Source organism: Engraulis encrasicolus, chromosome 6, assembly GCF_034702125.1.
Source record: "Engraulis encrasicolus isolate BLACKSEA-1 chromosome 6, IST_EnEncr_1.0, whole genome shotgun sequence".
NCBI lineage: Eukaryota > Metazoa > Chordata > Actinopteri > Clupeiformes > Engraulidae > Engraulis > Engraulis encrasicolus.
Window position 1 is genome coordinate 1,074,118 of NC_085862.1, and position 15,000 is coordinate 1,089,117.

Below are 15,000 nucleotides of genomic sequence, written 5' to 3' on the forward strand. Positions count from 1 at the left end.
GTGTGTGTGTGTGTGTGTGTGTGTGTATGTCTAACCTCTGCTCGGTGCGGTAGAGCGTGTGTGTGTGTGTGTGTGTGTGTGTGTGTGTGAGTGTGTGTGTGTGTGTGTGTGTGTGTGTGTGTGTGTTTGTGTGTGTGTACCTCTGCTCCGTGCTGTAGTGTGTGTGTGTGTGTGTGTGTGTGTGTGTGTGTGTGTGTGTGTGTGTGTGTCTAACCTCTGCTCGGTGCTGTAGTGCGCGCGTGTGTGTGTGTGTGTGTGTCTGACCTCTGCTCGGTGCTGTAGAGGGCGAAGGTGTGTGTGTGTGTGTGTGTGTGTGTGTGTGTGTGTGTGTGTGTGTGTGTGTGTGTGTGTGTGTGTGTGTGTGTGTGTGTGTGTGTACCTCTGCTCGGTGCTGTAGAGTGCGAAGGTGTGTCTAGAGGACATGAAGCTCTTCTCCACGTCTCGAACCCTCAGGTGCTGTAGTGTGTGTGTGTGTGTGTGTGAGTGTGTGTGTGTGTATGTGTCGTGTGTCTAACCTCTGCTCGGTGCTGTAGTGTGTGTGTGTGTGTGTGTGTGTGTGTGTGTGTGTGTGTGTTTGTGTGTGTGTACCTCTGCTCGGTGCTGTAGTGTGTGTGTGTGTGTGTGTGTGTGTGTGTGTGTGTGTGTGTGTGTGTGTGTGTGTGTGTGTGTACCTCTGCTCGGTGCTGTAGTGTGTGTGTGTGTGTGTGTGTGTGTGTGTGTGTGTGTGTGTGTGTGTGTGTGTTTGTGTGTGTGTGTGTGTGTGTGTGTACCTCTGCTCGGTGCTGTAGAGTGCGAAGGTGTGTCTAGAGGACATGAAGCTCTTCTCTACGTCTCGAACCCTCAGGTGCTGTAGTGTGTGTGTGTGTGTGTGTGTGTGTGTGTGTGTGTGTGTGTGTGTGTGTGTGTGTGTGTGTGTGTGTGTGTGTGTGTACCTCTGCTCGGTGCTGTAGAGTGCGAAGGTGTGTCTAGAGGACATGAAGCTCTTCTCTACGTCTCGAACCCTCAGGTGCTGTAGTGTGTGTGTGTGTGTGTGTGTGTACCTCTGCTCGGTGCTGTAGAGTGCGAAGGTGTGTTTAGAGGACATGAAGCTCTTCTCTACGTCTCGAACCCTCAGGTGCTGTAGTGTGTGTGTGTGTGTGTGTGTGTGTGTGTGTGTGTACCTCTGCTCGGTGCTGTAGAGTGCGAAGGTGTGTCTAGAGGACATGAAGCTCTTCTCTACGTCTCGAACCCTCAGGTGCTGTAGTGTGTGTGTGTGTGTGTGTGTGTGTGTGTGTGTGTGTGTGTGTGTGTGTGTGTGTGTGTACCTCTGCTCGGTGCTGTAGAGTGCGAAGGTGTGTCTAGAGGACATGAAGCTCTTCTCCACGTCTCGAACCCTCAGGTGCTGTAGTGTGTGTGTGTGTGTGTGTGTGTGTGTGTGTGTGTGTGTGTGTGTGTGTGTGTGTGTGTGTGTGTGTGTGTGTGTGTGTGTACCTCTGCTCGGTGCTGTAGAGTGCGAAGGTGTGTCTAGAGGACATGAAGCTCTTCTCCACGTCTCGAACCCTCAGGTGCTGTAGTGTGTGTGTGTGTGTGTGTGTGTGTGTGTGTGTGTGTGTGTGTGTGTGTGTGTGTGTGTGTGTGTGTGTGTGTGTGTGTGTGTACCTCTGCTCGGTGCTGTAGAGTGCGAAGGTGTGTCTAGAGGACATGAAGCTCTTCTCTACGTCTCGAACCCTCAGGTGCTGTAGTGTGTGTGTGTGTGTGTGTGTGTGTGTGTGTGTGTGTGTGTGTGTGTGTGTGTGTGTGTGTACCTCTGCTCGGTGCTGTAGAGTGCGAAGGTGTGTCTAGAGGACATGAAGCTCTTCTCCACGTCTCGAACCCTCAGGTGCTGTAGTGTGTGTGTGTGTGTGTGTGTGTGTGTGTGTGTGTGTGTGTGTGTGTGTGTGTGTGTGTGTGTGTGTGTGTACCTCTGCTCGGTGCTGTAGAGTGCGAAGGTGTGTTTAGAGGACATGAAGCTCTTCTCCACGTCTCGAACCCTCAGGTTGTCCAGAGGCAACATGTACTTCTTCTCCTTCTCCTGAAACACATCAAATAAAGAAAATAATATAAAATAAAATAAATAAAACCCACTGGCAGAAATAAAGGCAATATATAGTACAGTATATACATATAAGGCACACGCACATCAAGTACAGATACACTTCAAACAAATAATGACAGTACAAGTAGGCAGGGCTTCGAACCGGTTCAAGGAACGAAAACCGAAAACTCGGAAATGGTATGAAATAAGAGATATTTATTAAACAAAAGAGAGGGGGTGAACAAAAAGGAGCCGAGCTCCTATGCAAAATGTCTAGGGTATGAACGAACAAAAATAAGGGGCCGCGCCCCTGTTGTAAGTAGAAAAAGCACAAAACGCGACCAAAAAGTCAATGGCTTCCAAAAATGCAAAAGTACAGCTGCAGTCACGACCGGGAAGTAGGCAACAGGCCGGATGCTCGGAGAAGGAGAGCGATCTGTGGGCAGCCTTCTGTTTTATCAGCAGCGCTCCGCCCCACTCCCCAGGTGCCGCCACTGATGAGCGCTGCTATTCTGTGGAGGACAATCATGGAATTAAGGGTCCCCAACAAGACGGAATTAACAGGGGGAAAAAACATACAAAAAACAAACTAAACCTGGCGGTAACAGTGCGTAACCAGGTTTTGCCGTGAAATCTTGCGCACATGCATGAGCACACGCGGGCCCAAGTCTCCGCCTCGTCTCCTCCCTTAAATATTCTATATGAATATTCTAATTAGTATGAACAGACCCATTCATGTGCATTCATTGGTTGAAAGAATTGGAAAGGGAACGCGGGAAGTGGAACGCGGGAAATACATTTCATGATGCATGGTGAAGGCGCAGTTTCGGAGGTTGCCAATTTAAAAGGAAAAAGACTGCGCGCAATAGCCAAACAAAATTACTTTAGCGTGTATAAAATCAGGCATTGGTAATAGCCTACTTAAAGGGATACTGTCCCATTTTTGGAAATAAGCTTATTTTACACCTTCCCTTGAGTTAAATAGTAGGGCTATAGCTTTCTCCTGTACTTTCAACCGTTCTCTGAGTATGGCAGTGCAAATTTTACATCTATGCTAGCAGTTAACATTGAGTCCTATGAGACCAGCTGGCGGCTAACTGGTCTCATAGGAGTCCATGTTAACTGCTAGCTTGGAGGTAAAATTTGCACTGCCGTACTCAGAGAATGATTGAAAGTACAGGAGAATGGTAAAGCCCTACCATTTAACTCAAGGGAAGGTGTAAAATAAGCTTATTTCCAAAAATGGGACAGTATCCCTTTAATGTGAGGACTGCAGAAAAAACTGTCATGTTATAGACGGTTTCATGGAACGTTTACAGTCAAAACAAAAACAAGGCATGAACATTCTATGGCCCTAACTTAATTTCCGGTACACTTCCGCAAACAATACACTGCATCGGATCAACACAGCTACACAAGCGCGGTATTTCATTTGAGAGTGGCACAGAAAATGAAAAATAAATGTTGTTTTCCATTTTTATGACAGCAATCACCCATAGGGGGCACTACGCATCCATTTTTGGGGTAGATGTAAAAACTTCACGATCGTATTAATCATATTAATTTAGCCTCACATAGCCTCAATGTAAAGGAAAGCAGTGATGGCACTTTGGCAACATGGGTCGGGTGATGGTGTGCCTAAAAAACACGGCAGCACATAATTATGTAGAGCTACAGTTTGTGTTTGTTGTAGGAATTAGGAACTTAGTTGGGCTTGCATCTGCCCTCACTGTTACAGGTACGTTTTTAAATGTAGTCGCAACGATTCCTTCAAGTTCTGAAAAGCAGCTGTTACTACTAAACTTCTTGGGACAAGGACGACGAAATACCCAAACTGTCATCTGCTGAAGAAAAGGATAAACGGCCGGATTGTATTTATTTTGGACAATTCAGCAGACGTCTTTGATGTCGAGGTTAATAGCAATGTTAACACAGGTTATGACTGACTGATTAGCACTGGCTTGGCTGCTACGTCAATATGTGGATTACATCGACAAAATTACGAGATGTGCCGGGGTCAAGAAAAGTTTTAAGGTAAGGCAAGTTTAATACAGTAGTCAGGGACGTCTGCACGGTCGAACAGGGTTTTGTTTTTTGTTGTGCTGTGTATGCTTTGAGTCAAGTTGCTGGCTTGAACTCACATGTTGTCATTAGCTCGTCACTCGTGTACAGGGTGTTTTTAAGCAAATATTGAATGTCTGTGACCACATGGTTAACTGATTTTAGGTAAAATAGCCTACTCTGGTATTTGGTGGTGAGGTTTCGCCTGTCTGTCAGTTTATCTGTTGCTGCCAATGATACAGGTGGTCCTTTCAGATTGAATCAAAAGGCAGCCTCACACAGGCACGAATGCACGACAGTAACATCCTGGTGCGCGCTCGAAAGAGAAAATACTGCAAAGTATGAATGCTTCAAGCGCTTACAAAGTTGGCTATTTTCACGAAAACGTACAAAATGGAAACACAGTCTCGTAATGTCGCCGCACCTAAGGTTTCTAGCATACTGTAGGCTAGGTTATTATGGTCTGTCCAGGAAAGTGAAATAACGTCCCCGTTTTAAAAAAAAATAATGCACAAATTCATATCAGCCCATTGAAATAAACACATATCATAAATGGTTCACGCTCGCACGACAATGTGTCCCGTTTTTTTTTTTTTAACCACGAAATGTGGCAACCCTAGGTCTGCTTCGGTAAGATGTGCAGACTGGGCATCATGTAGGCCTACACATTAATTATCCGCGTCACGTTTGTCAGCGGATTGGTACCAGAAGTGAAGTTGCACCCTACCGCAGAACAATTTTTTTTAAAAGCATTTTCTTTCACCAATATTAAAACCGTTTGTAATTATATTGGCAGTGCCGACAGATTGCAGCCTACCAAAACATTAGCAGACCGGAAGTTTACTTCGGGCCATATCATGTCACCAAGCAACAAGCAAACGTTCCATGAAACCGTCTATACTGCAGATCTACAATGCAGGTTTCCCAACAATTGATATTTACAAGGCATGACATCAAACACATTGCGATGAGGCAGTCGCCAAGGCTTCCGAGAAATAAACATTTAGGCCAGAGGTACTCTAACAAGGAGATAGAACACTGACGAATGTCTCCATAGGAATAAACGGTGTGAAATCGTAACGCCAAAACGTCGAATGCCTGCTTATCACCCGCCTACCCGCAACAAGAGCCAATCGGTTGCTGAGCTGTGCCATCGTTGATCCAATCATCTCATCGCATCGACGCAAGCACAAAAATGAGCTTTTACGACGGCTCGTTCCTCATCAGCTGTTGCCATGTGTGTGGCCCGTTTTCCGACCGTACCGTAACCAGGTAATGGGATCTACCCATAGATGTGTATAGAAGTACTACCCGCCAGATGTACAACTGTCTTGGGAATCCTCATACAGACTAAAGGTACGTGATTTGAAGGAAATATATGTCAATGTTGGCACGTATATTACTTTATCCTCCGCTTCCACATTTGTTTTTTTGTCGTGTGTGTTAATAATGTGGTGTTTCAGACTCCATGACATCCGTAGGTAGGTCTACTACTGTATGCTAAAACTACTTCACCTCACCTGACAAAGTTTTCCAACATGAGCTCAACTTTACAAAAGCGTTTGATTCTAGGCTGCTTTAATCGTTCAATGTCTTGGCAGCTATATTGTCAGTCTGTGTAATCTGACGTTGCTTGAGCATCTTGCTTTGGCTAGAACTTCTGGCTAGAACTAGCTTGTTGTCAGGGGTGTAGTGGGCATGGTACGCAGGGGTACGCAGTCCACCCACTTCTCCTGAAGTGAGATTTAACAAATCCGATGAGTTACAAACTGTGCCTACTGACTATTTTAGTTGGCTGCCTGCATTCATTATTCTTGAAGATGTGGGATCGAAATTGCACCAACCATTCATTGGCTAACAATTTCATTAAGGTGACTGACAGGTAGTCGTGTTTTAAATAATAATCGGAAGTCACATCTGAAAATAAAGATTGGCTAATGTTACACGGCAAAGTGTTTTCGTGTGTCAGGTCGCCTCAGTCTTTGACATGTCCATCCTCCACACGAACCGCACTGTAGCATATTTCAACTATCGTGCCTGCTATTGTTTACATAGAGCTACTCACAGTTTTGTCCTGTGCTTGTTTCGAGCACAGTGCATATCGTAATCTTGCTTATAAACTGAAATGTGACCTGTGGCATTATTGCGTGAATGCTTATGTTGCACACTTAATGAATAAGGTCCTCAAGTGTGTAGAGTTTCGCTGAGTTCGTTGTTTATTTACATTTTCCTCAGCATAACTGTACAGCTGACACCGCTGCCTTCTGTATCATAACAAAGCCTGCCACTTCCACATTTCGTTCCTCTTATGTGGCCGAAGTGGCTACTGCACCAGAGAGAGTCTCTGCACTCATTGCTGGTCCTATGATGCCATCTATTGGCGAAAACGTGCAACAGCATAATTAAACTAAGACAACTTCTGACAGGACAACAAAAAGACAGGGAATGAGAATAAGGGAATAATAAGGGAATAACAAAAAGACAAAAATGGGGGGTCCACTACACTTGCATACAAACTGATTGTGATGCTGTCACTCATTTTCTAGTCTATATCTTGGACTGAAAAAACCTTATTATGTTTTTAGGTGTTTTGCCCCCGCGGTTGTGAAGAGGATGCTGTGGAAGTGGCAGCATGAACGTGTCACACAGACATTGGCTAAACTGCTCAGTAGGTACAACGAAATAAAAGAAACCACCCCCTCAACCCTGTTTATGCTGCACTGTACCTATTATAACCAGTTTTTATATAGACCATTATTTGAAATACTATGAGAGCCTTTCTGTTAGGATACTGTACAGCAGGGATGGGCAACTGGAGGCTCAGGCGCCACATGTAAGCATTCAGGTATAAATAAAGAAAAAGTGAAGTATCCTTTTGTAAATTCTCTCAAGTGCGTGGTGATGTGGCCCACCGATTGTGGTAAGCAAAAATGTTGGCCCACCTTATAATGAAAGTTGCCCACCCCTGCTGTACAGCCTACATCACTTGTACATGTTCTTACCAAATAGGACACTAGCTAGCTAAATGTAACTAATATGGCATTGTGAAAGTTGTATGCCTAAATGTAAACCATAATATTAAATTGTGATGGGCAGAAATCAACTAAACCCACATATTACATTGTGAATGTAGTTGCGCAGTGATACTGAGACCGACTTATTCCTGTCTTTATTTGCCAGGCTTCTACACTTGCCCTCAGAGTTCACATATGGTTAAGTGCCCAGGTGTCCAGCCAGGTTCAGACTGATGCTGGTAACAAGAGGAAAACATGCTGATTGGTAAGTGAGATCCCTGCTCAACAAAATCCACACAGCACAACAAGTAAGCCTAGTTTGTGGTGTCAAATGTAAAATGTAAGTTTCATCGAAAAGTTGTAGAACACATCTGCATAAATTGCAGGCCATCAAAGTAGTGAATGGGCAGGGAAAACACAACCAGTAGGCTTATGAATGACTTTGACTCAGCACAGCACAGCAGATGCGATGCTACCATTCCTTGGGAATATGACACAGAAAAAAAAGAGATGACAATGATGCAAACAAACCTAATTTTTGAATGTCGTCTTATTTCCAAAAACACATTTTAACTCCCTGTGATAATTAGATTAAAAAATAGAGACAAAATAGAAGACAAACAGTGAAAGTCATCGTCAAGTCCATTCTTTTAGAACCGTAACATATAAAAAAAAACATCTGCCCAGTTTTACCCATCAGACCGATGTCCGATGTGTTGAATATTGGCCGATATCGGCCGATACCGATACATCTGGCCGATACATCGTGCATCCCTACTTGGGGTACCTCAGTCATGGAGGATGGAGGAGAGAGCACTGGTTAATTACTCCCTCCACCAACCTGGCGGGCTGGGAGATGAAACAGCAACCTTTGGGTTGTTCAGCCCTGGGCTACAGGACACCCTAACCGCTTACCAATGACTGCCCCACTTATCCATGACTGTATAAAAAATACCACAGCGAGTACACTTTTAAATTAAATGGGTCAATATAGATGATAGACTTTTCATCCACAGGCAGGACTTAGTCTACATACAGTAGATGGTGAAATCCTGCTTACAAAACTGTTTAAATAAATACTGTAGTTGTAAACTTTTGACATGTCAAAGTCATAGCCTAAACTGTAGGGTATGTTATGTAAAGGGTTACAGATTCACAGATTTGTTTTTCTCCTGCAGGAATGATTCAACGATGGACATTTTGCTTAATTGTGGAAAAAAATAAATGGAAAAACTTCTATGGTTTCTTGTGTTTTCATTGGTGAGGCATATGGGTTAAGCACTGATCAGGAAGACCTAAAAAAAAGGCGGAATTCCACTGCAGCGGTGAGAACATTCAGACGTCTTTTTTGTTTATGGAAAGAGCTGATTTTTCTAGTATGCTAGGTTCATAACTGCAACCTAAAATCAGCTGTTCCTCGAGACGTCAGGATGCTTTCCTCGCGCAGATGGGGTACGTCCAGTAGGTCGTAATTAAATCGGGTAAATGTTGGCTGGATATAAAGCGGCTAAACGTCGGCGAGATGCATGTAAATAAATTCAGCGGCAAGATGTCTTTGAAATAGCGGCAGCTCATCGGCCAGATGCTGGGAGACGTCGAGATAGCCAATGCATCGGTAAAACATAGGCGCTCCATCGGACGCCGCACACGTCTGCCCAACATCTTGCCGATGAGCAAACGTTCTTCTATAGACGTCTTGCCGATGTATTTTACATCTTGCGACGTTGGCAAGACGTAAGTGTGCTGTCTGGGAAGCGATGTCTGTCATCCGACAGCCGATGGAGGAGATGTGGATGGGTCTGGAGTGGAGAGACCCGGCAGAGATGGTATCTAGGAGACAACCAACAGACTGGAAAGCAGAACGTCATGTCGTGAAGTCTTGCACATGCGCAGTTCAAAATTAAGCTTGAGAAAAAACGTGTTTTACGGTGTTACAGTCATACATACGGTCATTCTAAGACAGCTGTTTTAATTCGTTTTTCATTGCGATTCCAACCCCGTGAGTTCTGTATCGATAAGTTGTCCCACTTTTGATCTCCCCATTAACTCCCCATTCACGAAAGTCTTACTAATCTGAATTAGAAGCCCCGACGCGTAGCCAAGATGGCCGCCGAGTGTTCTATCTCCCCTTAGCAACAGTATCTCTGTTTAGGCTATGTCGGGTATAAATATGAAAGATGACACATGTACAAATAGGCTACGCCACATGTATGAATAACTTGCAGCCAATAGGCCTACTCAGTTAGCCTATAAAATCACCTGTTAATTGATGGACTAATTTTACAGTAGCCTTATTAAAAGAGAAAGACAAGCACTGCGGTGAGGACGTTCCCAACAAATGCGAGAAGACAGATCGCAGATCCAGAAAATATTCAATGTTTAATCGCTGGCAAATAGCCTACTTGAAATAATAGCCTACTGCTGATGGGCATCCAATTTCGTTGTAGCCTAATTCCAGGATAGTTTCATGAGTCCACTTCATTTTAACCAGCTGCCTCAACAATAGGTTCGCGCCTCAAAATTAAAATCCACGTTTAACTGGCTGCATCTCTGCAATATTTCCGACCGCGTCCAACACTACTTGCGCTGCATGCCTCTGTGTGCCGCCAAAAAGACACAATGCACCACTTACGGCAACTTCCATGCTTATGGAAACTTCCACAGCAGCCCTGAAATTCGCGTGGAGATCCGCAGTTTTCCACGCCTAGTCTGTTTTAGTACATCTGACCGTGACCGTGGAAAACTACGTAAGTAGCTTTTTTGTCCGTAAGTGAGCTTCGTACATGAGGCCCCAGGTAAGGAGTTTAGCACGTATCCAGAATGTGAGATCTGAATGTTTTTGGATGCCGTCTGTGATTTAGCCTATTATGGGATAGAGTAGCTACTGTGTAAATCAAGGGCAAATACTAATGGGTACGGCCACAGACTTCTATTATAACTAGACTGCGGATGTTCGATGTGTTGTGAAGCAACGGCTGGGGGCGGGACATGGGACGATTTTTGGGCGGAAGAAGGAAGTAGAGCGCCTTTTCCCATTATTCTCAATGGTGGGCTTGAAGCCATATAGCTCCTTGCCAATTCTTGCCAAGTCGGCTCTGTTTCGTTCCTACGATAGTTTCCCCTCCCTTCCAAACAGCCCAGATATTTTTTTCGGGCTGACCCTGTATTTAAGAGAGCTATTAAAATAGTTTAAATGACCAATGAGCATGGCTATTTGGGTTGATTGGCAGTTGACATTCTTTAGAATTATTGTTTTGATTGACAGGCAGGCCGTCGTCAAGGCGAAGGACGACTCTCGCGCCGTCTCCAGGGGAAGCCCCCTCCCTGCTGCATTACTTTCAACAGCTTCAGCACTGCCATGGGTTATTTAATTTTGGTACACTTTCCCCACAAATATGCGTTGTTGTACTTTTGGATGTACTTCTCCGTATTCTGTAAGGACCTCTGCAGTTTTGGTAAGTAAAATAAAAACATGTATATACCTGGCTGATTGACCAAAATGACTGAGCTTTGTTAAACAAACACGTACGACAATGCTAGCTTGTTATTAGCCCAAGGCAGCATGCTGATCTTTCAGTGTTTGATGATCTGTCGGCTTGTCAAGTAACTTAATTATAATTTGAATGCCATTGCTTTTGAAAGCAAAATGTGTCTGTTTGGCGTGCATCAGGTGTAAGGATTCCCTCCTTCCGTAGCCAAGTCCTTACATCAAGATGCTGTAAACATTTCACTACCAGTGACCACATGGCCACATCGGAAACGCAACGTAGTCTAGCTGTGTTCCTCCGTGAACTGTTAAATATTGTTCTTCTCTGTATTGCCAAATTTCCAAGTTGCTAGTTGGTGATGAAATGATGGTCATTGGTAGGCCTACGTTCGTTATCAGTAGGCCTATGTTAAATCTTAAATGTGACCTGGTGGCATTATTGCGTGAATGCTTTGCAAACTTAATGAATAAGGTCCTCAAGTGTGTAGAGTTTCGCTGAGTTCGTTGTTTATTTACATTTTCCTCAGCATAACTGTACAGCTGACACCGCTGCCTTCTGTATCATAACAAAGCCTGTCACTTCCACGTTTCGTTCTTTTTATGTGACCGAAGTCACTGGCTACTGCACCAGAGAGGGCCTCTGCACTCATTGCTGGTCCTATGATGCCATCTATTGGCGAAAACGTGCAACAGCATAATTAAACTAAAAGACAACTTCTGACAGGACAACAAAAAGACAGGGAATGAGAATAAGGGAATAACAAAAAGACAAAAATGGGGGGTCCACTACACTTGCATACAAACTGATTGTGATGCTGTCACTCATTTTCTAGTCTATATCTTGAACTGAAAAAGGATTACATTATTATGTTTCAGGTGTTTTGCCCCTGCGGTTGTGAGGAGGATGCTGTGTAGGTGGCAGCGTGAACGTGTCACACAGACATTGGCTAAACTACTCGGTAGGTATAACGAAATAAAAGAAACCACCCCCTCAACCCTGTTTATGCTGCACTGTACCTATTATAACCAGTTTTTATATAGACCATTATTTGAAATACTATGAGAGCCTTTCTGTTAGGATACTGTACAGCAGGGATGGGCAACTGGAGGCTCGGGCGCCACATGCAGCCCAACTTCTCACTTTTTTTTAAAAAAAAGAAAAAGGACAGTTTTTAACCCCCTATAAACCAATAGTGTAAGCATTCAGGTATAAATAAAGAAAAAGTGAAGTATCCTTTTGTAAATTCTCTCAAGTGCGTGGTGATGTGGCCCACCGATTGTGGTAATTAAAAATGTTGGCCCACCTTATAATGAAAGTTGCCCACCCCTGCTGTACAGCCTACATCACTTGTACATGTCCTTACCAAATATGACATTGTTAATGCCTAAAAGTTATATGTCTAAATGTAAACCATAATATTTAATTGTGATGGACAGAAATCAACTAAACCAACATATTACATTCTGAATGTAGTTGCGCAGTGATACTGAGACCAACTTATTCCTGTCTTTATTTGCCAGGCTTCTACACTTGCCCTCAGAGTTCACATATGGTTAAGTGCACAGGTGTCCATCCAGGTTCAGACTGATGCTGGTAACAAGAGGAAAACATGCTGATTGGTAAGTGAGATCCCTGCTCAAAAAAAATCCACACAGCACAACAAGTAAGCCTAGTTTGTGGTATCAAATGTAAAATGCGGCAGCTCATCGGCCAGATGCTGGGCAGACGTCGGGATAGCCAATGCATCGGTAAAACGTAGGCATTCCATCAGACGCCGCTCTTTTGCCGCACGTCTGCCCAACATCTTGCCGATGAGCAAACGCTCTTCTATAGACGTCTTGCCGATGTATTTTACATCGGAAAAAATACATCTTGCCGACGTTGGCAAGACATAAGTGTGCTGTCTGGGTAATGTTCGCGATTGTAGGCCTACTGACGAGTGCATTGTGTAGTAAACATCCTTTCCCCATCCTCATGTGACATGGTTTCATTCTGTAGGCAAACAACAAACCACACTTCACCTGGAAAACAGAGCCAGGACTCACTGTCAGGTAAGTAAAGTTTCAAATCCCTAATATAATATAAAGTATGCTCCTGAGTTAAGACCAGAGACCTTCCAATGTAAAGCTAACACCATCTGCTTGTGTTTATATATTAGTAATAAAATAGTAATGAAATATATGTTGTTCTCATCACCCTTCGTTTGTCATCATTTTCTTTACAGATGTCTGAAAATGTACTACACGCCAGCAGGTCTCACCATAGTCAGCATCATCAAGGATTGTCACTCCGACCTGAGAAGAGGCCCCATAGAGACACGGACAAGGACCAGCCACTGTTGCCAGTGTACAACTGAGGACCCGACCAGCCTGCTGCCATCTATGATACTATATAGTACCCGGTATGTAACATTACACTACACTCAGCCAATGCTTTCATCCAAAGCGACTTTCACTTATTTTTACATGTGCCTCCCAATTTGAAGGGACAAAAAGTAATTGGACTGGATAAAAGTATACATCAAGCGTAGTAAACTCTCAGCGTTTGTCAGTAGCCACTATCTTCAATAATTACAAGGGTACCAATTCTATTGACAGATATGCATGCCCACACCATGAAACTACCACCCCATGATTTTCACTGATTAGGTAGCATGCTTTGAAATACGAGCAGCCCATCTCCTTATCTATTGTGTTTTCTTCCCATGAACCTGACACTAATATAAGTTCTACTTAATGTTGAGGTAAATAATGTAAACAACATAAGTATGTTAAGTTGTTGGTGTACCAAACAGTGACGTATTCTCATCACACTTTATATGCCATTATTTTATTTACAGCGGAGCGGTCTGAAGACGTGGAGTACACTGCAGCAGGTATCACATGACCAAGGACTTGGACAACGTCTCTGCTTACATCTATAGTGTATTACACAAGTGAGTGTACACCCCCATATTTCTGCAGATGTAATGGGACAATAAAGACATTTGAAAACTGAAAATGAAGTCTGCACTTCAAGCTCATCACATTTAAATAAGTAAAACAGGAGCTTGGTGAGCAGACTTACTTTTCAGTTGTCATTTGACTTTGTTAGTCCTGCACCCAAAACTTTTTTGAGAAGGATGTTCATGGGTTTTTCCTTTTTAAACAAATGTAGACATTTTTACTACACTGAAATGTTATAGTTACTCTATATATACACCAGTGATATGCTTCAATTATGTTCATGTTACATTAATTATTTTTTTAAAAATAGATTTGTATTTATCGTTACAGCTGAAGATGTGCACAGTACGCTGCTGCCTGCATCCTGCCACCACAGAGGATCCGATATGCAGAACCAGCTTCAAAAACCATTGCAATTATGAAACACAGTTAATAAATGCTTATATACAGCAGCCCACACATTTTGTTTAATTTGTAATATTGGTTAACACACTATTGTTACAACTGTTTAGATCGGTGTTTCCCAACCAGGGGTACATGTACCACTAGGGGTACGTGAACACAATGCAGGTGGTACATGCATTGGCAGGTATCAATAAAAAGAAATGTATGGAGCATAATCATATTGGGATAGAGGAAGATATACAGTAGACTAGAGCATGAGGGAGGGGGTACTCATGGTATGACAAAAATGCTTAGGGGGTACATGAGACAAAAAAAAAAGTTTGGAGACACTGTGATTGAAGTAATGCATTTCTTACAAGCTTGGGGAAGAATGTCCACTCCATGATTTGCAAGTTTAAAAAGCAGAACATAAGGGTGAATATTTCATTTTAATCTTGATGTCAAGCACACAAAACACCCAGATGTTTTGTCATAGCCTACTGTAGGCCAGCTATGTTTTACTAACTGAAAGGTGTTAACTTTGGTTTGTTTACCATACCGTCTACTTCTAAGAGTGATCTAAGAAAGAGAAGCTTTGTATTCTGAATCTTTTCAAAAACTGGGGAGATCAGCAAAAAAATGGTCATGATGACTGCTCGACACGGCAATCTTCATCTTCAATCTTCCGGATGACAGCTTGGCGTCGAGGAGCCTTTCTTCAGCGTCCATGGTTTGTCTGTCAAACGGAAAGGTTTTGCATGTCATTTGATGCCCAAACATTCAAAGTTATTTACAAATGTCCGTAGAGGATTAACTTGGTGTGGCAGACACTAACCAAACACTATTTTACGCAGATGTACAACATGAAAATTGGAGCATTCTGAGCTCATACAAATGCAATGTTGATACTGAGTATTGCTGTCATGGATCATGTTTTGCCAAACGGTACGCCGACCCCAAAGACACATTTTCACATTGCATTTTGTGTGTACAGCTCTGTTTGTAGCCTAACTTCCAATTTATCTTTAATTGCGGCTACATTACAACGTGGTGAA

The 15,000-nt window shown here is 43.3% G+C and overlaps 2 protein-coding genes and 3 long non-coding RNA genes across 7 annotated transcripts in view; 3 read left to right on the forward strand and 2 right to left on the reverse strand.

The window, feature by feature from the left end:
* Positions 1 to 474, reverse strand: part of LOC134450506 (dynamin-3-like) — a 43,213-nt gene extending 42,739 nt beyond the window's left edge. The window contains exon 1 of the mRNA XM_063200348.1: positions 380 to 474. Coding sequence (XP_063056418.1) covers positions 380 to 423 — 44 coding nt within the window. The 5' untranslated portion in view covers positions 424 to 474. The remainder of the gene's footprint in view (positions 1 to 379) is intronic.
* Positions 475 to 776: 302 nt separating this feature from the next.
* Positions 777 to 15,000, reverse strand: part of LOC134450592 (dynamin-1-like) — a 117,744-nt gene continuing 103,520 nt past the window's right edge. For all 3 annotated transcript variants that reach the window (XM_063200439.1, XM_063200440.1, XM_063200438.1), the window contains one exon: positions 777 to 2,050. In XM_063200439.1, the coding sequence (XP_063056509.1) occupies positions 1,709 to 2,050 (342 nt within the window). In that variant the 3' untranslated portion in view covers positions 777 to 1,708. The remainder of the gene's footprint in view (positions 2,051 to 15,000) is intronic.
* Positions 5,380 to 8,365, forward strand: LOC134450130 (uncharacterized). Its single transcript, XR_010035005.1, has 4 exons — positions 5,380 to 5,470; positions 6,700 to 6,782; positions 7,295 to 7,393; positions 8,307 to 8,365. It is a non-coding gene; the product is annotated as an uncharacterized LOC134450130 (long non-coding RNA).
* On the forward strand, positions 10,054 to 12,655 carry LOC134450133 (uncharacterized). The gene is made up of 4 exons (XR_010035007.1): positions 10,054 to 10,583; positions 11,492 to 11,574; positions 12,137 to 12,235; positions 12,615 to 12,655. It is a non-coding gene; the product is annotated as an uncharacterized LOC134450133 (long non-coding RNA).
* LOC134450132 (uncharacterized) lies at positions 12,854 to 14,267 on the forward strand. Its single transcript, XR_010035006.1, has 3 exons — positions 12,854 to 13,017; positions 13,456 to 13,551; positions 13,892 to 14,267. It is a non-coding gene; the product is annotated as an uncharacterized LOC134450132 (long non-coding RNA).